General features: G+C 46.7%; 1 protein-coding gene across 1 annotated transcript; it reads right to left on the bottom strand.

The window, feature by feature from the left end:
- Nucleotides 1-33: 33 nt before the first annotated feature.
- LOC116679537 (nebulette) lies at nt 34-21,637 on the bottom strand (the record flags this gene model as incomplete). Its single annotated transcript, XM_032509197.1, is given in 6 exon segments — nt 34-138; nt 1,196-1,306; nt 1,796-1,897; nt 6,732-6,803; nt 10,986-11,370; nt 20,844-21,637. Coding segments are annotated over 6 exon segments (786 nt in total), but the record flags the coding sequence as incomplete, so codon positions are not given.
- Between the last annotated feature and the right edge of the window lie 3,716 nt (nt 21,638-25,353).

The following is a 25,353-nucleotide window of genomic DNA, read 5'->3' as shown; positions in this document are numbered from 1 at the left end:
CCTCCTTCCCTCCTTCCCTCCCTCCAGTCTGACCTCACTCAGTATCTCCGTCAGCTCTTTGACAAACTGGGTCTCGGTGGTTTCCGGCAGGAGAGAATAAAGAGACGAGGAAATCTTCACGTTTCCTTTGTATTTGATCTGAAACATAAACACAAGTCTAAAGGTACAGTGGGTCAAGGCTACACCCCCCCCCCCCCCCCCCCAAAAAAAAAGCTACAGACTCAGAAATGGAAGATACTAAGGAAAGCTCATTGTGGGACTGGCTCTAGAGGCTGGAATTCTGCACCAAGGCTGACTTTGGGAAAGAGACTTCAGATCCAGTATTAGGGGACCACTAAGGTCTATATAAAAGAGACTTCAGATCCAGTATTAGGGGACCACTAAGGTCTATATAAAGAGACTTCAGATACAGTATTAGGGGACCACTAAGGTCTATATAAAAGAGACTTCAGATCCAGTATTAGGGGACCACTAAGGTCTATATAAAAGAGACTTCTGATACAGTATTAGGGACCACTAAGGTCTATATAAAAGAGACTTCAGATACAGTATTAAGGGACCACTAAGGTCTATATAAAAGAGACTTCAGATACAGTATTAGGGGACCACTAAGGTCTATATAAAAGAGACTTCAGATACAGTATTAGGGACCACTAAGGTCTATATAAAAGAGACTTCAGATACAGTATTAGGGACCACTAAGGTCTATATAAAAGAGACTTCAGATACAGTATTAGGGACCACTAAGGTCTATATAAAAGAGACTTCAGATACAGTATTAGGGACCACTAAGGTCTATATAAAGAGACTTCAGATACAGTATTAGGGGACCACTAAGGTCTATATAAAAGAGACTTCAGATACAGTATTAGGGGACCACTAAGGTCTATATAAAAGAGACTTCAGATAACAAAAATATCAAAATACTAGACATAATTTAGACGCCTGGCACATAATTTGTCTTGAACGCACCGTTGGAGGTCTCTGCTCTCCATGTACCCTTTTTAGATTTCATATTTTCAGCTGTTTGTCCTGCGATGCTTTGAAATGTCTTCTATCTAGAGTACTAGGCTGCTGGTCTTTGTGGAGTACTGATGCCAGTGATCTCCGACTGTGCGTAACATGTGGTCCAGCTGGACCAGCTGGTCCAGCTGGTCCAGCTGGACCAGCTGTTGGTGTGGTGACGTGGACGCACCTCGCTCTGCAGCTCTGACGCCTCTCTGGCGTGCTGAGTCTCGGGAGTCTCTGCCAGGACCGAGTACAGAGACATGGACGCCTCCTTCTTTCCCTCCTCTTTGTACTTGGACTGAAACACATTTCAGCCAAAAGGATCAGGATGGTGGATATTAGAGATATGTAAGAACATGTGCTGTTTCTTCAAAAGGCTGTGTGTAGTTTAACATTTGGTTTCCAGGTTAATGCATGCATCAAGTTATTAAAAATATATAAGAACAACTGTGTGTGTGTGTGTGTGTGTGTGTGTGTGTGTGTGTGTGTTTGTGTGTGTGTGTGTGTGTGTGTGTGCGTGCATGCATGTGTGTGTTTGTGCACGTGTGTTTGTATGTGTGCGTTTGTGCGTGTTTGTGTGTGTTTGTGTATGTGTGTGCGTGTGTGTGTGCATGCATGCATGTTTATGCGTATTTTTGTGTGTGGGTGTGTGTCCATGTGTGTTTGTGCGTGCGTCGTTTTATGTGTGCGTTTGTGCGTGTGTGTGTATGTGTGTGTGTGTGTGTGTGTGTGTGTGTGCGTTTGTGTATGTGTGTGTGTGTGTGTGTCTGTGTGTGTGTGTGTAGACCTCAGATATCACAGCGCTGATGTTCTTGGAGTGGATGAGTTCGGCTCCAGGAACAAACAGACTCTGACCCCTCATCTTCTCAAGGTCCTCCTTATACTTCACCTGCAGGGGGGGGGGGAGACATGTGTGAGTGTGAAACAGAAACATTAAATTAGGAATTATTGAGACTAAAATTAAAGGAATGGATGTTGATGATAATCACAGACTGGAATATGTCAACTTTTACTCAACACTATTTCAACAACACTTCCATTTGTTTTACAATGCTATAAAATATAATAAGACCCAAAATTAATGAAAGTAGAGATTTGTACTTGGCAAAGAGCGTTGGAATCAATCATGTTATTTTGGGGAATTAAAAAGGACATTGATATAGGACAACATGAGGACAACATGAGGACAACATGGGGACAACATGAGGACAACATGGGGACAACATGAGGACAACATGGGGACAACATGAAGACAACATGAGGACAACATGAGGGCGACATGGGGACAACATGAAGACAACATGGGGACAACATGAAGACAACATGGGGACAACATGAGGATTACATGAGGACAACATGAAGACAACATGAGGACAACATGAGGGCGACATGGGGACAACATGAAGACAACATGAGGACAACATGAGGACAACATGAGGACAACATGGGGGCAACATGAGGACAACATGAGGACAACATGGGGGCAACATGAGGATTACATGAGGACAACATGAAGACAACATGAGGACAACATGGGGAAAACATGAGGACAACATGGGGACAACATGGGGAAAACATGAGGACAACATGAGGGCAACATGAGGACAACATGAGGGCAATGTGAAGACAACATGAGGACAACATGAGGACAACATGAGGGCAACATGCGGGCAACATGGGGACAACATGAGGACAACATGAGGACAACATGAGGGCAACATGAAGGCAATGTGAAGACAACATGAGGGCAACATGAGGGCGACATGGGGACAACATGAAGACAACATGAGGGCAACATGAGGGCAACATGAGGACAACATGAGGACAACATGAGGGCAACATGAGGACAACATGAGGACAACATGAGGACAACATGAGGGTTACAAATGTCTAAAAGTAAGAGCCCAACATTTAGTGCAGCACTTTGCAGGAAAGACATCAACCAGAGCGCTGGTGTTCGGCTGCGTCTGATTGGACGTTCAGTTAAACAACAGACGGCAGATTGTCTGGGGACACCCAGGAGACAAAAAGGGAATTAATCCAGAGATTAGATGACAAGATGGCCGCCGCCGCGATCTGTGGGTACAAAACTAAAGTAACGGTACTAAATACTGGTCGACTGGCTTCTCACCAGGAAGGGAAAAGACTTAGTGTCACATACACATACATGTAGGTAATTATAATAATATTAATAATAATAATAATTTGTCCCGCAAGGGGAAATTACAATTTTCCTGGACTACACACACATGTTCAGTACTCATACATGCATCATGGAAAGGCGCCACGAGCAGTTGGGGGTTCGGGGCCTTGCTCAAGAGCACCTGGGCAGTGCCCAGGAGGTGAATGTAAATGTACTGTATTTATATACTCGGGTTTCAGTGTCTTGCCCAAGGACATGGAGACATGGAGACAGCAGGGCCAGGGATTGAACCACCAACTTCCCAATTAACAGGCAACCACTCTACCACTGAGCCACAGCCCGCCAACATACTTGGGTCCGTATGGGGACTTGAACCAGCGACCCCTCCGGTTCCCAACCCACCTCCCTACCTTCTTCTAGATAATATATTCTTTATTGCCCTGTCGTTACTAGAGCTGCAGAGATTAATCAATTAGTTAACAACTAGTCAATTAATCCCCAATTGATTCATTGATTTGGGTTGATAAAGTCTCTGATGTCAGCTTGTAAAATGTGAATATTCTCCTGAATATCTTTGAGTTGTGGACAGAACGAGACATTTGAGGACGTCATCTTGGACTTTTTGGGATCCACGTGTTTTTTCTGACATTTTAGAGAAAACTAATGACTTCACGCAGAAAATAATGGTCAGATTAATCGACTATGAAGATAATAGTTAGTTGCAGCCCAAAGCTCTCGCTCTTTCCATTCAGGCTGCCAGGAGCAACATTTTAAGCGGTGTACGTCTCCATGGTAACAGCAACATCTCCAAACCGGGTGTAGGACTGAGGCGAGGAAGGTGAAGAGGAAGATGAAGATGTTTTCATCCCGCCTACGGACGTGATTCTGAGATCTGGGAGAGTTAAAATAGTCAAATCTTTCTGTGAGTGATGATTAATAAAGATGGTTAATAGAGAGACAGACAGGCAGGCAGACAGGCAGACAGACAGGCAGACAGGTAGACAGGCAGGCAGACAGGCAGGTAGACAGGTAGACAGGCAGGCAGACAGGCAGGCAGACAGGTAGACAGGCAGGGAGACAGGTAGACAGGCAGGCAGACAGGCAGGCAGACAGGCAGACAGACAGGTAGACAGGCAGGCAGACAGGTAGACAGGCAGGTAGACAGGCAGGCAGACAGGTAGACAGGCAGGTAGACAGGCAGGTAGACAGGTAGACAGGCAGGCAGACAGACATACAGAAAGACAGGCAGGTAGACAGGTAGACAGGCAGGTAGACAGGTAGACAGGCAGACAGACAGACATACAGAAAGACAGGCAGGTAGACAGGCAGACAGGTAGACAGGTAGGCAGGCAGGCTGACTGCAAACAGACAGACAGGCAGGCACACACACTGACAGACAGACCGGCAGACAGGCAGGCAGACAGGCAGGTTGGCAGGAAGGCAGACTGACAGACAGACAGACGGGCAGGCAGGCAGGCAGGCAGACAGACAGACAGACGGGCAGACGGGCAGGCAGGCAGGCAGGCAGGCAGACAGACAGACAGACGGGCAGCTAGACACACAGAGAGACAGTCAGGCATCGATACAGATATACAGACAGACAGACAGACAGAAAGACAGGCAGGTAGACAGAGAAGCAGGCAGGCAGGAAGGTAGACAGACAGACAAACAGACACACAGACTTGCATACAAACAGACATACAGACAATCAGACATGCATTAATACAGACATACAAGCAGGCAGACAGACAAAAAGACGGACATGGATACATACAGACATACAGACACACATACAGACAGGCAGACAGACAGACAGACAGACAGACAGGCAGACAGACAGACACACAGACAGGCAGACAGACAGACAGGCAGACAGACAGACACACAGACAGGCAGACAGACAGGCAGACAGACAGGCAGCAGCTGGAGGAAGCAGGAGATTTTCAAAAGTAGGTGGACGAGCTGATGAGTCATTCTGCCGAGCTGTGAAGTTTGACTCACACCAGGGAGTCGATGTCTCACCCCCCCCGTCCTACAACAGCTCTCACCCTCCCCCGTCCTACAACAGCTCTCACCCTCCCCCGTCCTACAACAGCTCTCACCCTCCCCCGTCCTACAACAGCTCTCACCCTCATTCACCCATCCACTGGCACATGGAGGCTTTAAAGAGCTGCTGCATGTGTCAATAAGAGGCTGTTTTTTCCCCGCGAGTGTACACGAATCAGGGGCCAGTCATCTGCCATGGTTACCAATGGCAACCCTGCGTTCAGTTCCCATCATCATCGGGGGAGGAAGACGATGACAGCAGCGTGTCGAAGGCTTCAGACAGAAATATTGCTATTCATGAGTTGGAAATCAAACAGAAGCTGCAGCAGACTCAGATATCTGGGTCAGTATCGCACGGCTGAGCACTGCGGGAACTTTCAACCAAGTGTTATGTAACTACTATATATCCATCCGTCCATCTTCATCCGCTTATCCGGTCTCGGGTCTCGGGGGCAGCAGCTCCAGCAGGGGACCCCAAACTTCACTTTCCCTTTTCCGACTGGGGGGTCCCGAAAGGCGTTCCCAGGCCAGGTTGGAGATATAATCTCTCCACCTAGTCCTGGGTCTTCCCCGAGGCCTCCTCCCAGCCGGACATCCCTCCACCTAGTCCTGGTTCTTCCCCGAGGTATCCTCCCAGTTGGACGTCCCTCCACCTAGTCCTGGTTCTTCCCCGAGGCCTCCTCCCAGCTGGACGTCCCGCCACCTAGTCCTGGGTCTTCCCCGAGGCCTTCTCCCAGCTGGACGTCCCTTCACCTAGTCCTGGTTCTTCCCCGAGGCCGCCTCCCAGCTGGAAGTCCCTCCACCTAGTCCTGGGTCTTCCCCGACGCCTCCTCCTAGCTGGATGTCCCTCCACCTAGTCCTGGGTCTTCCCCAAAGCCTCCTCCCAGCTGGACATCCCTCCACCTAGTCCCGGGTCTTCCCCTGAGGCCTCCTCCCAGCCGGACGTGCCTCCACCTAGTCCTGGTTCTTCCCCGAGGCCTCCTCCCAGCTGGACGTCCCGCCACCTAGTCCTGGGTCTTCCCCGAGGCCTTCTCCCAGCTGGACGTCCCTCCACCTAGTCCTGGTTCTTCCCCGAGGCCTCCTCCCAGCTGGAAGTCCCTCCACCTAGTCCTGGGTCTTCCCCGACGCCTCCTCCTAGCTGGATGTCCCTCCACCTAGTCCTGGGTCTTCCCCGAGGCCTCCTCCCAGCTGGACGTCCCTCCACCTAGTCCCGGGTCTTCCCCTGTGGCCTCCTCCCAGCCGGACGTGCCTCCACCTAGTCCTGGGTCTTCCCCCAGGCCTCCTCCCAGTTGGACGTGCCTGGACCACCTCCCTAGGGACCCCCCCAGGAGGCATCCTTACCAGATGCCTGAACCACCTCAACTGGCTCCTTTCGACGTGAAGAAGCAGCAGCTCAACTCCGAGCTCCTCTCGGAGGACTGAGCTTCTCACCCGGTCTATAAGGGTGACCCCCCCCCCCCCCTCCCTCTAGCCACTACTATATATGTTACCATCAAACTAGAGCCTGAGAACACCAACCAATGAATGGACTTACATCACTGATGAGCAGGCTGCACCTCCTGTTGAATGCTGGGTCTGGAAGTGGAGGCTTTGCATCAGAGGACGCCTGAAAACACAAAAGCACACATGAGACTTCTTAGGGCCAATAACTACACTTAAAATACCAATTTCACAATCAGAATACTTCAAGTCTAAAAACGGAAAATTACAGTGCTCATACCCGCTGTAATACCCATAAAAACTAGACCATAAATCCAATACAAGAAATACACTTTGTAGTACACTACTATACGTAAAAACTTATAAAAATGTCAGTTTAAAGTGCTTGTTGTGCTGTCTGATAGTCTGAGGTACAGTATAAAAGAGAGAGCATACCACAGGAGGTCTTAGTCTACCACTACGCTCCATAACCCCCCTACCAGTCAGACTACCACAGGAGGTCTTAGACTACCACTACGCTCCATAACCCCACCAGTCAGACTACCACAGGAGGTCTTAGACTACCACTACGCTCCATAACCCCCCTACCAGTCAGACTACCACAGGAGGTCTTAGTCTACCACTACGCTCCATAACCCCCCTACCAGTCAGACTACCACAGGAGGTCTTAGTCTACCACTACGCTCCATAACCCTACCAGTCAGACTACCACAGGAGGTCTTAGTCTACCACTACGCTCCATAACCCCCCTACCAGTCAGACTACCACAGGAGGTCTTAGACTACCACTACGCTCCATAACCCTACCGGTCAGACTACCACAGGAGGTCTTAGACTACCACTACGCTCCATAACCCTACCAGTCAGACTACCACAGGAGGTCTTAGACTACCACTACGCTCCATAACCCCCCTACCAGTCAGACTACCACAGGAGGTCTTAGTCTACCACTACGCTCCATAACCCCCTACCAGTCAGACTACCACAGGAGGTCTTAGTCTACCACTACGCTCCATAACCCCCCTACCAGTCAGACTACCACAGGAGGTCTTAGACTACCACTACGCTCCATAACCCTACCAGTCAGACTACCACAGGAGGTCTTAGACTACCACTACGCTCCATAACCCTACCAGTCAGACTACCACAGGAGGTCTTAGTCTACCACTACGCTCCATAACCCTACCAGTCAGACTACCACAGGAGGTCTTAGTCTACCACTACGCTCCATAACCCTACCAGTCAGACTACCACAGGAGGTCTTAGACTACCACTACGCTCCATAACCCTACCAGTCAGACTACCACAGGAGGTCTTAGTCTACCACTACGCTCCATAACCCTACCATTTAGACTACCACAGGAGGTCTTAGACTACCACTACGCTCCATTACCCCCCTACCAGTCAGACTACCACAGGAGGTCTTAGACTACCACTACGCTCCATAACCCTACCGGTCAGACTACCACAGGAGGTCTTAGACTACCACTACGCTCCATAACCCTACCAGTCAGACTACCACAGGAGGTCTTAGACTACCACTACGCTCCATAACCCCCCTACCAGTCAGACTACCACAGGAGGTCTTAGTCTACCACTACGCTCCATAACCCCCCTACCAGTCAGACTACCACAGGAGGTCTTAGTCTACCACTACGCTCCATAACCCCCCTACCAGTCAGACTACCACAGGAGGTCTTAGTCTACCACTACGCTCCATAACCCCCTACCAGTCAGACTACACAGGAGGTCTTAGACTACCACTACGCTCCATAACCCCCTACCAGTCAGACTACCACAGGAGGTCTTAGTCTACCACTACGCTCCATAACCCCCCTACCAGTCAGACTACCACAGGAGGTCTTAGTCTACACTACGCTCCATAACCCTACCAGTCAGACTACCACAGGAGGTCTTAGTCTACCACTACGCTCCATAACCCTACCAGTCAGACTACCACAGGAGGTCTTAGTCTACCACTACGCTCCATAACCCCCCTACCAGTCAGACTACCACAGGAGGTCTTAGTCTACCACTACGCTCCATAACCCCACCAGTCAGACTACCACAGGAGGTCTTAGTCTACCACTACGCTCCATAACCCTACCAGTCAGACTACCACAGGAGGTCTTAGTCTACCACTACGCTCCATAACCCTACCATTTAGACTACCACAGGAGGTCTTAGACTACCACTACGCTCCATTACCCCCCTACCAGTCAGACTACCACAGGAGGTCTTAGACTACCACTACGCTCCATAACCCTACAGTCAGACTACCACAGGAGGTCTTAGACTACCACTACGCTCCATAACCCTACCAGTCAGACTACCACAGGAGGTCTTAGACTACCACTACGCTCCATAACCCCCCTACAGTCAGACTACCACAGGAGGTCTTAGTCTACCACTACGCTCCATAACCCCCCTACCAGTCAGACTACCACAGGAGGTCTTAGTCTACCACTACGCTCCATAACCCCCCTACCAGTCAGACTACCACAGGAGGTCTTAGTCTACCACTACGCTCCATAACCCCCCTACCAGTCAGACTACCACAGGAGGTCTTAGTCTACCACTACGCTCCATAACCCCCCTACCAGTCAGACTACCACAGGAGGTCTTAGTCTACCACTACGCTCCATAACCCTACCAGTCAGACTACCACAGGAGGTCTTAGTCTACCACTACGCTCCATAACCCTACCAGTCAGACTACCACAGGAGGTCTTAGTCTACCACTACGCTCCATAACCCCCCTACCAGTCAGACTACCACAGGAGGTCTTAGTCTACCACTACGCTCCATAACCCTCCAGTCAGACTACCACAGGAGGTCTTAGTCTACCACTACGCTCCATAACCCTACCAGTCAGACTACCACAGGAGGTCTTAGTCTACCACTACGCTCCATAACCCCCCTACCAGTGAGACTACCACAGGAGGTCTAGTCTACCACTACGCTCCATAAACCCCCCTACCAGTCAGACTACCACAGGAGGTCTTAGTCTACCACTACGCTCCATAACCCCCTACCAGTCAGACTACCACAGGAGGTCTTAGTCTACCACTACGCTCCATAACCCCCCTACCAGTCAGACTACCACAGGAGGTCTTAGTCTACCACTACGCTCCATAACCCCCCTACCAGTGAGACTACCACAGGAGGTCTTAGTCTACCACTACGCTCCATAACCCTACTTACATCGGATGAAAAATAGCCTCCAGGCTGATTTTGGCAGATTTTTACTTTTATGTATTATTAGTGTGCGTTGTCCCTGACAAATAAATCTGAAATAAATACAGAAAATAAATGAAATATCGACTCTGGTTTAAGATGTTATTCTCTCTGCACGATCTGAAGCGTTTGCTCAGTTTGCTGATTTGACATTACTCGACCCCCCCCCACTGTGAGTCTACCAGAGGTAACTTTTCTAATTGACGCATCGTTAATCCCTCGGCCCTGTCTGACAGGCCCAGATTCAATCCTAAAATCCCACTATCAAAGGCTAATAATGGCTAGTGATCCTCTCTGAGGGCCAATATAAACCTGCAGTGCCAAACAGGGTCAATACGAAGACTCACAGACAGGGGGGGGGGGGGGGGGAGAATAGAAGGAATTACCCAATGGTATGGACTCAGATTGATGCTGCTCTGACTTGTAATCGGCAACATATTGATATTAGATTGATATTGTGATATGAGACTAGATTTCGTCTTAGATTTTGGACATCGTGATATGAGACTAGATTTCGTCAAATTTTTCTGTTTTTTATTTGTTAAAAAAAGTTTGTAATATCCAATAAATTTCGTTCCACTTCATGATTGTGTCCCACTTGTTGTTGGTTCTTCACAAAACATTACAGTTTTATATCTTTATGTTTGAAGCCTAAAATGTGGCAAAAGGTCAAAATTCAAGCACCAAAACAATTCATCCAACACATCATAAATTAAGGTTAGTTTCCAAAAAAACCAACATCAATGTTTCAGTTTCAAATGATCTCTTTACACATTCGTCACTATACGTGAAGCTGAGTTTGTTATGAACATCTTGGTGTAAAACACACATGCAAATACCCTGAAAAGATCAATTTAACTCTTGTGCTGTCTTCCCTTTTTTCCCCTTATCTCCATGATTTTGTTGCTTTTTACATAGTTTTTTTATTAAGTTTGTTGGATTTTTGATTTTTTTTTTTTCATCGATTTTGCTGCTTTCTCCAACATTTTCCCCCCGTATTTCGACTTCCTTTATTCCTAAATTTGACCCAAAGACAACACGAGGGTTGAGAAGAAGTGTGAGAATATCCTGGGCTGGATGTTTTTGGGGTTATATGTTGCAGGAAGTTCTCACCTCAAAGGGTCTCAACAACTTCTTAGCTTGACTCTCCTCTTCCTTTCCATTCTCTTCCTCTCCATCCTCTTCCTCTCCATCCTCTTCTTCTCCATTCTCTTCCTTTTCCTTCTCTTCTTCTCCATTCTCTTCCTTTTCCTCCTCTTCCTCTCCATTCTCCTCCTCTTTCTCTTCCTTTTCCTCCTCTTCCTCTGTTAGTTTGTCAGTCCCGACCTCCACCTTCTCCTCTACCTCCGTCCTAGCAGTCGCGTTGACGACAACGGTGGTCGGCATCGTCTCCTGGAAGGAGTCTCCTCCCTGTCCCATCACCGTGGTAACTTCCCTCCTTTCTTCATCTAACCCCGGAGCCGCTGGAGCCTCCTCTTCCTCCATCAGTCCGTCACCTCTGGGGAGAAAGCACAGGAAAGGTTAGGCCTCAGTTTACCCATAATGCTTATTATTATTTATGTAATGCTTAACCCTCATGTCAGGGCTGTGGTCAAGACCACCTTAGTCGAGTCCAAGACAAGTCCAAGACCAGGACTAGTCGAGTCCAAGTCAAGACAGAGTCCAAAGAGGTTTGAGTCCGAGTCAAGACCGAGTCCAGGGCTTTAAAAAGGTCTTATACATGACAGTATCAAGACAATCATTTTGGGTTTCCCTTTCCCTCCAATATTATTATCAACATAATAAAGACACCTGGACTCGGTCCAGACCAGAAGCCATATTGGGCAAGACCAGCGGTCGAGACCGAGACAAGTCCAAGTCCAAATACTAGCGAGTCCGAGACAAGTCCGAGACCATAGAAAAACAGTCTTGAGTACAATACCGGACTCGAGTACTACAGCCCTGTCTCATATTGTCTTCATGTTGTCCCCATGTTGTCCTCATGTTGTGCCCATGTTGTCCTCATGTTGTCTTCATGTTGTCCCCATGTTGTCCCCATGTTGTCCTCATGTTGTCCTCATGTTGTCCTATATCAATGTTCTTTTTAATTCCCCAAAATAACATGATTGATTCCAACGCTCTTTGCCAAGTACAAATCTCTACTTTCATTAATTTTGGATCTTATTATATTTTATAGCATTGTAAAACAAAGTGAAGTGTTGTTGAAATAGTGTTGAGTAAAAGTTGACATATTCCAGTCTGTGATTATCATCAACATCCATTCCTTTAATTTTAGTCTCAATAATTCCTAATTTCTGCTTTTCTAACTCAAACATTAGGTATAATTTCCTATAAATGAGGTTTATTGACCATAAATTCCAAAATTAACTGTAAAACTACAGTTAATAAGTTAGTGTTGTCAATGTCAAATATATAAATAACACGTGTAAAAGTAACGTTGTTTTAGGCTGAATCAAGCTGTCAGCTAGCGGTTAGCCTGAATTAGCTGTTAGCTAAACTAGCGTGGTTAGCTTCCCGGTGGAGGCTAACAGCAGGCCGCTACTGTGGAACAGATGGTAAATCCTCGTACATCATGATATCATCTGCACATGTGCAGGACGGATCGTGCAGGCGGTGACGCATCGTGTAGCGACAGTCACCATGCAACGCTCGACATGTCAAGGTCATCCTCCCGGTGTCTCGACCTTGCTTTCCCGTTCTGTAAGGTCACGCTATCGGTAATCGCCTACGGATGCCGGAGCGTCTTCACACTTTCCAGCTTTTACCGACCCCCCCGGACACCCTTATCTTCCTGTTCTCACGATCAAACTCAACGTTGAACTCACCTTGTGCAATGTATAGTCTCTTAACTAATCCTCCTTTTAGCCTTTTCCAAATTCTGAAAATCTCCTAACTTCCTCAGTATGTTCCTGTGCTCTCTCTTCAGGTTCTTCCTAAAACATGGCGGTCCCTCTTTCTTCTCCTGGATCTCTCGGACACTCTGTCACCCTCTCCCTCCAGACTCCTCCGTCTGCCTTTTAGCTTCTCTTATTGTTATTTGTTGTAGCGGACAGCCGCGTCCGGTCCTGCCTGTCCCCTGTAATGGCCGCCTGTCCTCTGGGTGTCGGTCGTTAGGGTCTGGTGGTCTTGTGGTCTTGTGGTCTTCTTATCACTTTTAACGTCCACATTTAGCCCTCTACTCAACTCCTTATCACCACCCGGCCCTTCATCACGACCACAGCGCCAGTGCTGGGTACTGGGTGTGTGTGTGTGTGTGTGTCTCTGTGTGAGTCTGTGTGTGTGTGTCCTCTCTCTGTGTGTGTGTGTGTGTGTGTGTGAGTCTGTGTGTGTGTGTGTCTGTGTGTGTGTGTGTGTCTGTCTGTCTGTCTGTGTGTGTGTGTGTCTCTGTGTGAGTCTGTGTGTGTGTGTTTCTCTCTATGTGTGTGTGTGTGTGTGTGTGTGTGTGTGTGTGTGTGAGTCTGTGTGTGTGTGTGTCTCTCTCTCTCTCTCCTGCATGTGGTGGTGTGTGTGTCTCTCTCTCTCTCTCTCTGTGTGTGTGTCTCTCTGTGTGTGTGTGTGTGTATGTGTGTGTGTTGTGTCTGTCTGTCTGTGTGTGGTGTGTGTCTCTGTGTGAGTCTGTGTGTGTGTGTGTGTGTGTGAGTCTGTGTGTGTGTGTGTGTGTGTGCGCGCGCGTGTGTGTGTGAGTCTGTGTGTGTCTCTATGTGTGTGTGTGTGTGTGAGTGTGTGTGTGTGTGTGTGGTGTGTGTGGTGTGAGAGTCTGTGTGTGTCTCTATGTGTGTGTGTGAGTCTGTGTGTGTGTGTGTGTGTGTGTGTGTGTGTGTGTAAGTTGAGGGGTTGAAGGTGAGTTCAGAACTATCGTAAGCAGGAAGGAATGCTCTTGTATAGTTTCTATTTTTACTTGTATTCTTATTCTAGTTGTATCTTCCTCTCAGGTTCATTTGTTTCTGGGGTTGCAAATAAAATTATTTTCATTTCCTTTGATTAATCTGTCGATTATTGTCTTGGTTAAGCGTTAAGTTGTTAGGTCCTCCTCGTCTTAACCCTGGTGTTGTCTTCCCGTTGAAAATCAACCCTTTTTTGAAGCTTTTAATCAAAGTTTCTCACTTCTTCTTACGTTTTTGTCCCTTTTTCTAACAATTTTGATGCTTTTTTCCACTTTTTGACGTTACTACGTTACACTAACTTATTAACTTTAGTTTTACAGTTATTTTGGGAATTTATGCTCATTAAACCTCCAATTACACCTAATTTTTGAGTTAGAAAAGAAGTAATTAGGAATTACTGAGACTAAAATTAAAGGAATGGATGTTGATGATAATCACAGACTGGAATATGTCAACTTTTACTCAATACTATTTCAACAACACTTCACTTTGTTTTACAATGCTATAAAATAGAATAAGCCCCAATTAATGAAAGTAGAGATTTGTACTTGGCAAAGAGCGTTGGAATCAATCATGTTATTTTGGGGAATTAAAAAGAACATTGATATAGGACAGCATGGGGACAACATGAGGACAACATGAGGACAACATGAAGACAACATGAGGGCAACATGAGGACAACATGAGGACAACATGAAGACAACATGGGACAACATGAGGACAACATGAGGACAACATGGAGACAACATGAGGACAACATGAGGACAACATGGGGACAACATGAGGACAACATGAGGACAACATGAGGACAACATGGGGACAACATGAGGACAACATGAGGACAACATGGGACAACATGAGGACAACATGAGGGCAACATGAGGACAACATGAGGACACCATGGGGACAACATGAGGACAACATGAAGACAACATGAAGACACCATGGGGACAACATGAGGATAACATGAAGACAACATGAAGACACCATGAAGACAAAATGGGGACAACATGAGGACAACATGGGGACAACATGAGGACAACATGAGGACAACATGGGGGTTAAAACACAATTTTTGGCGTATGATCTAGTTTAGGGACATATGTATAGAAATGTGTTGTTTGTATGATGTTCATTGTGTCTACATTTTTATTGTCTTCTTTTGTTTTTATAACATAATATAACTTTGTGCAGCCCAGGTGGTTCTCTCCAGAAGACTAAACGTACTGTTCGTGTGAACTACGTTACCTCGGCAGTCTCAAATACTACTGGAGGATTAAAAACGAGTATTTATAACAGTTTATGAAAATGTGCGATTGACCGCGAGTTAACTGGACACTCTTGCAAATAATTGCAATTAAATATTATTATTATTATTATTATTTATTAGGATGGTATGTTATGAGTGATGGTGTTGCATAGTCTGTCCACCAGAGGACGCTCTACAACGTCCCCGTTAGTGATGGCGTTGCATAGTCTGTCCACCAGAGGACGCTCTACAACGTCCCTGTTAGTGTTGGTGTTGCATAGTCTGTCCACCAGAGGACGCTCTACAACGTCCCTGTTAGTGATGGTGTTGCATAGTCTGTCCACCAGAGGACGCTCTACAACGTCCCCGTTAGTGATGGCGTTGCATAGTCTGTCCACCAGAGGACGCTCTACAACGTCCCCGTTAGTGATGGCGTTGCATAGTCTGTCCACCAGAGGACGCTCTACAACGTCCCCGTTAGTGATGGCGTTGCATAGTCTGTCCACCAGAGGACGCTCTACAACGTCCCTGTTAGTGATGGTGTTGCATAGTCTGTCCACCAGAGGACGCTCTACAACGTCCCTGTTAGTGATGGTGTTGCATAGTCTGTCCACCAGAGGACGCTCTACAACGTCCCTGTTAGTGATGGTGTTGCATAGTCTGTCCACCAGAGGACGCTCTACAACGTCCCTGTTAGTGATGTGTTGCATAGTCTGTCCCCCAGAGGACGCTCTACAACGTCCTTGTTGGTAACACTGATTATTTTTTGTTATTGTCTTTTTGTTTAAGTTTCATATCTTAAGTTTGTATTTTTCTACATTTTATTTTTCAGAACTTTAATATATTTTGATGTTCTGTTGTGACAATAAAACAAATTACTATCATATTATTTAATTGAGAACTCAGAAAAATACTGTATATATATTGGCCGATACATCAGCATATCGGATTTTTAAATAACCAAATATGCGTATCGGTCGGGCTCTGGCTGCTTTTAAACATTTGAATCGATTGACAGCCTTACTTTAAAACACAAACAAGGTATACGTGTCGTCTTGTCTGCTGAAAATGTGAGGACAGCGTTTGTCAAAGAAGAGAATGAAAGACAAACTGAAGGTAAAGGGGAAAATTTGAGAACAGAAAAGAATGAAAAAGAATGAAAAAGAATGAAAAAGAAATCCAGTGCGTCTCTATCTTCTCTGTGTGACTGATGGCTTTACCCACTGTGAAGATGAATATTGTACATTTTTAGGATCTGAGCCATGCAGGCAGCAGGTAGTCTGGCATATGATCCCAGCGTCAGATGGCTGCTGAGGTAAACAGAGCTGACCATCTGCTGTTCCACCAATCACAGCTCAACAACAGCAACACTCTTCATCTCCAGCAACGCTGCCTCGTCTGCATACGTAGTTACACGTTTCATTTTTTAGCACATATCAGACTGATGTCATGAAATGGCGTCTCTGTACGACACACCAATTCATAGGCCATTATTGGCGTGTCATCAAATGCATACTCGGTGCTTATCTACGCCGTTTGGCCTCCATTGACTTACATTATCTTGCGATTGTGTGTGAATGTACGCCGGAGCGAGTAGTATGAAAGGGGGGGAAGTTGGTCGGGGGGGTAGATGGGTAAAACAGAGGAGTTTTGCCCAGGAGACCGGGGATCGCGTCACGTTTCCTAAACTCAACGTCGGTTTCTTTTTTTACTAAAGCCTACCCCGTTCTTCTTTTCCTACACTCAACCGCGTGTCAAGTTTCCTAAACTCAACCGCGTGTCAAGTTTCATAAACTCAACCGCGTGTCAAGTTTCCTAAACTCAACCGTGTGTCAAGTTTCCTAAACTCAACCGCGTGTCAAGTTTCCTAAACCCAACCGCGTGACAAGTTTCCTAAACTCAACCGCGTGTCAAGTTTCCTAAACCCAACCGTGTGTCAAGTTGCCTAAACTCAACCGTGTGTCAAGTTTCCTAAACTCAACCGTGTGTCAAGTTTCCTAAACCCAACTGCGTGACAAGTTTCCTAAACTCAACCGCGTGTCAAGTTTCCTAAATCCAACCGTGTGTCAAGTTTCCTAAACTCAACCGCGTGTCAAGTTTCCTAAACTCAACCGCGTGTCAAGTTTTCTAAACTCAACCGCGTGTCAAGTTTTCTAAACCCAACCACGTGTCAAGTTTTCTAAACCCAACCGCGTGTCAAGTTTCCTAACTCAATCGCATGTCAAGTTTCCCGAAAACTCAACCGCGTGTCAAGTTTCCTAAATCCAACCGCGTGTCAAGTTTTCTAAACCCAACCGCATGTCAAGTTTCCTAAACTCAATCGCATGTCAAGTTTCCGAAAACTCAATCGCGTGTCAAGTTTCCTAAACCCAACCGCGTGTCAAGTTTCCTAAACTCAATCGCATGTCAAGTTTCCGAAAAGTCAACCGCGTGTCAAGTTTCCTAAATCCAACCGCGTGTCAAGTTTCCTAAATCCAACCGCGTGTCAAGTTTCCTAAATCCAACCGCGTGTCAAGTTTCCTAAACCCAACCGCGTGTCAAGTTTCCTAAATCCAACCGCGTGTCAAGTTTCCTAAACCCAACCGCGTGTCAAGTTTCCTAAATCCAACCGCGTGTCAAGTTTCCTAAACCCAACCGCGTGTCAAGTTTCCTAAATCCAACCGCGTGTCAAGTTTCCTAAATCCAACCGCGTGTCAAGTTTCCTAAACCCAACCGCGTGTCAAGTTTCCTAAACCCAACCGTGTGTCAAGTTTCCTAAACTCAACCGCGTGTCAAGTTTTCTAAACCCAACCACGTGTCAAGTTTCCTAAACCCAACCGCGTGTCAAGTTTCCTAAATCCAACCGCGTGTCAAGTTTCCTAAATCCAACCGCGTGTCAAGTTTCCTAAATCCAACCGCGTGTCAAGTTTCCTAAATCCAACCGCGTGTCAAGTTTCCTAAACCCAACCGCGTGTCAAGTTTCCTAAATCCAACCGCGTGTCAAGTTTCCTAAATCCAACCGCGTGTCAAGTTTCCTAAATCCAACCGCGTGTCAAGTTTCCTAAACCCAACCGCGTGTCAAGTTTCCTAAACCCAACCGCGTGTCAAGTTTCCTAAATCCAACCACGTGTCAAGTTTCCTAAACCCAACCGCGTGTCAAGTTTCCTAAACCCAACCGCGTGTCAAGTTTCCTAAATCCAACCGCGTGTCAAGTTTCCTAAACCCAACCGCGTGTCAAGTTTCCTAAATCCAACCGCGTGTCAAGTTTCCTAAATCCAACCGCGTGTCAAGTTTCCTAAACCCAACCGCGTGTCAAGTTTCCTAAACCCAACTGTGTGTCAAGTTTCCTAAACTCAACCGCGTGTCAAGTTTCCTAAACCCAACCACGTGTCAAGTTTCCTAAACCCAACCGCGTGTCAAGTTTCCTAAACCCAACTGTGTGTCAAGTTTCCTAAACTCAACCGCGTGTCAAGTTTTCTAAACCCAACCACGTGTCAAGTTTCCTAAACCCAACCGCGTGTCAAGTTTCCTAAACCCAACTGTGTGTCAAGTTTCCTAAACTCAACCGCGTGTCAAGTTTCCTAAACCCAACCGCGTGTCAAGTTTCCTAAATCCAACCGCGTGTCAAGTTTCCTAAATCCAACCGCGTGTCAAGTTTCCTAAACCCAACCGCGTGTCAAGTTTCCTAAACTCAACCGCGACTCAACACTTTTGTTGACCGCGGCACGCAGTATTACGCAATTATTTCTACTCACCAGGTAAGAATTACATCAGGAACTGCAGTGCGAAGTGTATTGTACATATGGAAGAAGAAGAAAAATAAATCATCGCAATATGATCAAGAGCGCGTCACATGTGTGCATCTCTCAGTGTTCACTCCCTCGCGGCAGCTCTCTGGACTGCTTACAGCTGCAATAACGCCATCTGGTAACAACACGCCAAGTGGCAAAAACACGCAGAGTGGTGTGTATGTCTAAACACACGGATAGCTTAAAATGCGTACAGATAACACGCCACTTGGCTTAAGAAAGTCATGAATTTAAGAGAGATAAATACAGGAATAAACGTAATTTATAATGGAATTATTTATTCTAACAATACATTTTTTTGCACACAATGACTTGTGCAGACATGGTAAATACCAACCGGTTCGCATTCCCAACTCTACACGGATAGCTCAAAACACATACAAATAACACGCCAAAGTGGGCGTGTCATGTTGACGTGTGAGAACACTTAACACATGCACTGACCGGCCCAGGACACTGTGACTGAGCCCTTTATTAAAGAAGTCGTCGCTTCAAATCCCGCTACGTTGCCATTAATTGTCTCTATTTTTTCCAAAGATACCTTCAAGTGCGGTCCGAAATGTTGGCTTCCACCCGCCGCTGCAACTGAAGCTTTCTTAAAATGGTATTCAGTATAACCATTGTGTAGAAAGTATTCTGTGGTATTTAGATGATGATTTGATTGCAAACATCTGCATAGAAATGCCGCCACTAGATCACAAACAGAGGGACCAATCCTGAGTTGCATACAGGGCCCATAAAGATGCTAGAATGAATAGCTGTGGATGCGGGGAGGGGCCCATGGAAAAGGCCTTTCTACAGGGCCCAGGATGTTGTCCTACGCGCCTGCTTGTATGGATAGAAACTAGTTAATAAAGTCTTTAAACCCGGAATAACAGCTGAGTCCTGCAGTCGTCTCCGTCTCACCCAGAATCACAGCCAACAAGCCTCTCTGGGGACTAGATCTGTCTCTTCTGAAAGCTAAAATGGGCGACAGTTTTCATAGGTGGTAAAAAAAAAAAAAAACAGGAGCTCTCTTTCTCTCTCCCTCAGATCTTGTTAATGGATTCGGAAAACATACAAAGCTCTTCCTGGGAGAAATCCCTTTAATTATGTCCTGATGTGAACCAAGTTCACTTCTCTTTTTCTTTCACTTTCACATCACTACAGATTAATCTGAATTAAAAAAAAAACGTGCTTGTCTAAATGAGAGATCAGAAACAATGCTACTGATTTCCTTTTCATTACTCCTGTAGATAAAGAGACGGCTTTGTGTTAAATTCAGCTTCAAACAAACATGAATCATGCTCTCTGTTCGCTATTCTTCTTCCTCACACCTCCCCCTCCTCCCCCTCCCCCCCCTCCTCTTCTCTCAGCACCAGGTCGGCCTTCAGAAGAGCTGAGTAATAACATAAAATAAAAATGTGTAGGCTGTTGAATTCCACACCATTTGCGAGAGAGAGAGTGGTGATGTGTGTGCGTGTTTGTGTGTGTGTGTGCGTGTGCGTGTGTGTGTGTGTGTGTGTATTAAACACACATGTCTTCATTAATCAATGAAGAGCACATGAAGAGAGAGAGAGAGACTGTGGTGTATTAACAAGGCGGAATAATACGATCACTCGGTCAGGTAAACAGAGGGATGGGAGGGGAGGGGAGGGGAGGAGGGGAGAGAGAGGAGAGGAGGAGGGGAGGAGAGAGAGAGGAGAGAGAGAGGAGGAGGGGAGGGGAGGGTGGAATGACACAAAGCAGCAGAATGAGAGGAGCTGATGAGCGGTGTTTGACATGGTTTTTTAAGACTTTGTTGTATAAAGAATAGATGAAAGAAACACTCATGGATCCCCAGAGGGGAGTTTACGTGTCGCATCAGAGCAAAGAGGAACATCAGCAGGGAGAAATACACAGAAATTAAGTGTATGAAATGAGACTAAGAACAGAAATGTGATGCGATGCCTTAAAATAAAAAACCAAAACCGCGTTCATTTCGTTGTTTTGTTTTTTAGAGAAAGAGAGCGATGGAGATAAAAATGACAGAAAGAAGGATAATAGAGAAAGATATACACACACACACTACCTTGGCGTCATCTGCTGAGAGTCACTGGGGCATCGGGACCGTGGGGAACAGCATCTGCACACACACACACACACACACACACACACACACACACACACACACACCACACACACACACACACACACACACACACACACACTATTCTCTCAGGACAGCTACTGTAGCACTGGTACTCAAAATGTGGAGAAGTCGTAATGCCTCTAGTTGCGGGATTAGCTTCAGACGTGCTCAGGTTGTCAGGTTGTCTTTTAGCTTTAAACATCGTCTTTCTTTTGTTGTTGAAGCCTTTGTAATAAAAATAAAACTGACAGCTCGACTTGAAATATATAAATAATAATAAAATGATGCTCACTTACACTTACGGGCTCCAGGAGAAGCTCCTCTTCACACAGTTGATGTCGTTGACGCTGGGGGGCCTGATGAGGTTTGTGTGTGTGTGTGTGTGTGTGTGTGTGTGTGTGTGTGTGTGTGTGTGTCAATTGTGCAACCCGTTCTCATTCACAACTCAAACTCGAAGAACGTAGAGAGACAACAGTAGTATGACACTAAAAGGGACTTTTAGCGTTGAGAGAATGTGTTTGATTGTGCTCACCGACCAAAGTGCATCCATCAATCACACATTTCACATTACAGACACACACACACACACACACACACGCACACACACACAATGACAGACATTGACATACGATACTAATCTGCTCCTGAGTCCTTCTGAGTCTTTGCATCTCCGGCGTGTCGGACACGATGCTGAACCCTCGGCCTTTGCTCTCTTCGAAGTCCTTCTTATACTTCACCTGCAGGGACGAGAGAGGGGACGACACAAATATGAATTAATTAATTAATATATTAAAGGAATATCATTTTAAGTTAACCCTCATGTTGTCCTCGGGTCAAATTGACCCGTTTTTCAATACCTTTTATTTATTTTTGTCAAAAACAATGAGCCTTCGAAATAAGCGCTGAAAATGTCAACATTAAAAATGTCAAAAAACTTTGTAAAAAATAGCAAAAACATAAAAAAAGCACCCACAACAATGAAAAAGTGACAAAAATATCGGGAAAATACGTTTTTTTTTTCATGGTTGACGGGAAGACAACACGAGGGTTTAAACATATACATCCACAGGAGGAGAAAAGAGAGAAAGCTTTGCAGCTCCGACACAAAAAATCTGATTAGAGGCTGCAATCGTGACCCGGTCCATGAACTAACCACCTCAATGACTCGCACATGATCCCTGAAGGCAACACAACCTATAATTCCCATCCCAGTGGGGCTAGAGAGGACGATCTGAAGGTGGATTTTACCTCTGAAATAATTACACCACTCAGCAGAAATAATTACACCACTCAGCATTCACAAAGTGTAAAAAGAAACTCTAAATGTTCTACATACGCTGCACACACACGTCGACCGGTGATATGCAGGAGATGAAAAGGAATGAGGGTTTAATTTCTGAGCGTAGAACATGATTTTGGTGCATTTATGGCCGGTGATCCGGTTTAATCAAAGCCCCAGGAGCATGAATAGTAGACGTGTAAATAGCTTCGCCAAGGAGGTCAGGTTTTGTTGGTTTGTCGGTTTGTTTTTCAACAGGATTACGGAAAAACTGCTGGCCGCATTTTCAATTAACTGTTCATGTTGTTTTTAGCGCCCACGGTGTTTAAATACCAAATGCACCTGTCTTTGCAGAGAGGTGTGTTCAGGTGCATTCTGGGCGTGCTGGTCTTACAGGGAGGTGTGTTCAGGTGCATTCTGGGGGAGCTGGTCTTACAGGGAGGTGTGTTCAGGTGCATTCTGGGCGTGCTGGTCTTACAGGGAGGTTGTTTCAGGTGCATTCTGGCGTGCTGGTCTTACAGGGAGGTGTGTTCAGGTGCATACTGGGTGTGCTGGTCTTACAGGGAGGTGTGTTCAGGTGCATTCTGGGCGTGCTGGTCTTACAGGGAGGTGTGTTCAGGTGCATACTGGGTGTGCTGGTCTTACAGGGAGGTGTGTTCAGGTGCATTCTGGGCGTGCTGGTCTTACAGGGAGGTGTGTTCAGTGCATCTGGGGGAGCTGGTCTTACAGGGAGGTGTGTTCAGGTGCATTCTGGGCGTGCTGGTCTTACAGGGAGGTGTGTTCAGGTGCATTCTGGCGTGCTGGTCTTACAGGGAGGTGTTTTCAGGTGCATACTGGGTGTGCTGGTCTTACAGGGAGGTGTGTTCAGGTGCATTCTGGGCGTGCTGGTCTTACAGGGAGGTGTGTTCAGGTGCATACTGGGTGTGCTGGTCTTACAGGGAGGTGTGTTTCAGGTGCATTCTGGGCGTGCTGGTCTTACAGGGAGGTGTGTTCAGGTGCATTCTGGGCGTGCTGGTCTTACAGGGAGGTGTGTTCAGGTGCATTCTGGGCGTGCTGGTCTTACAGGGAGGTGTGTTCAGGTGCATTCTGGTCTTACAGGAGGTGTGTTTCAGGTGCATTCTGGGCGTGCTGGTCTTACAAGGAGTGTGTGCAGGTGCATTCTGGGCGTGCTGGTCTTACAGGGAGGTGTGTTCAGGTGCATTCTGGGCGTGCTGGTCTTACAGGGAGGTGTGTTCAAGTGTATTCTGGGCGTGCTGGTCTTACAGGGAGGTGTGTTCAGGTGCATTCTGGGCGTGCTGGTCTTACAGGGAGGTGTGTTCAGTGCATTCTGGCGTGCTGGTCTTACAGGGAGGTGTGTTCAGGTGCATTCTGGGCGTGCTGGTCTTACAGGGAGGTGTGTTCAGGTGCATTCTGGGCGTGCTGGTCTTACAGGAGGTGTGTTCAGGCATACTGGTCTTACAGGGAGGTGTGTTCAGGTGCATTCTGGGCGTGCTGGTCTTACTGGGAGGTGTGTTCAGTGCATTCTGGGCGTGCTGGTCTTACAGGGAGGTGTGTTCAGGTGCATACTGGGTGTGCTGGTCTTACAGGGAGGTGTGTTCAGGTGCATTCTGGCATTCTGGTCTTACAGGGAGGTGTGTTCAGGGGCATTCTGGGCGTGCTGGTCTTACAGGGAGGTGTGTTTCAGGTGCATTCTGGACATGCTGGTCTTACAGGGAGGTGTGTTCAGGTGCATTGTGGGCGTGCTGGTCTACAGGGAGGTGTGTTTCAGGTGCATTCTGGGCGTGCTGGTCTTACAGGGGAGGTGTGTTTCAGGTGCATTCTGGGCATTCTGGTCTTACAGGGAGGTGTGTTCAGGTGCATTCTGGGCATTCTGGTCTTACAGGGAGGTGTGTTCTGTGATTTTTTCTTCCTCTTTTTAATCAACTTTAGCATTTTCTGCATCCTGTAAAATCTAAAGTCTAAATCTAGAATGAACCATCATCAATATCATGATTTGGACTCCCTCTTGAGTTTTGAATCCATGTCAGCAGCTGACAGCACCCGGGGTCACATCCCACTCCCCTGCACCCGAACACAACTAGGTCACCCCCCCCCCCCCCCCCCACCCGCCCCCCCACTCCCACTGCACAGTGTCTTTGTCTCTTATAATAAGCTTCCTGGCGCACGACTTTAAAGCCACAGCTCTCAGATGAAGTGATTACAACGTCACCTCCGGGGGACAGCAGACTCACGGATCAGAAGAGTTCAGGATGAAAAGGAGGAGGCAAGAAACTTGAAATAAGAATCACACCCAGAGAGGTAAGAGAGGGGGGGGGGGGGGAGTTAGGAGAAATGCTGCAAACTGCACAGTATTTGCAGGTGAAAATGACACCAAAAGTACCTAAGACAGCGTCCTCTGTCCTTATTTCTATCACGTTTGACACCACTAAACGAGATCAAAGTCTGCCGAATGGAGAATTTTTGCCAACGTGACATTTGAGAGTAGCCAGAAAAAGAGGAGAGGAGTTTGAGAAAGCATAGAAAGAAAAACAGAAATAAAGACAAAACAAGAGAAAGACTTGAGGAACTTGAGGGAGGACAAGAGGCAGAGAGGAGCAGGGGCATAATAATGAAGGAATAAATCTGATCTGTAAATGACAAGCTGGTAATAAAAAGGATTTTTATGGGGCCAGAGCAGGACACACACACACACACACACACACACACACACCACACACACACACACACACACACACACACACACACCCTTCTGTTGACTGCTGAGTGGACATCTGTCCTTTTGTGCTGGGCTGACAAACACAAACACACAAACTAGAGCCCGACCGATAAAGGATTTTTAAGGCCGATACCGCTACGAATATTTGGTTATTCGTGTGTGTGCACGTGTGTGTGTGTGTGTGTGTGTGTGTCTGTCTGTCTGTCTGTCCGTATGTGTGTCCGTATGTGTGTGTATGTGTGCATGTGTGTTTGTGTGTACAAGTGTCTGTGTGATTGTGTGTGTCAGTCTCTGTGTGTGTGTGTGTGTGTGTGTGTATGTGTGTGTGTGTGTGATTCGTCTGTGTGTGTGTGTGTGATTGTGTGTGTCAGTCTGCGTGTGTGGTGTGTTTGTGTATGTGATTGTGTGTGTCAGTCTGTGTGTGTCTGTATGTCTGTCTGTGTGAGTGTGTGTTT

Source organism: Etheostoma spectabile, unplaced genomic scaffold, assembly GCF_008692095.1.
Source record: "Etheostoma spectabile isolate EspeVRDwgs_2016 unplaced genomic scaffold, UIUC_Espe_1.0 scaffold00017306, whole genome shotgun sequence".
NCBI classification, from domain to species: Eukaryota; Metazoa; Chordata; class Actinopteri; order Perciformes; family Percidae; genus Etheostoma; species Etheostoma spectabile.
The sequence above is the reverse complement of the archived record's forward strand: the minus strand, read 5'-3'. Positions and strand labels throughout refer to the sequence as shown.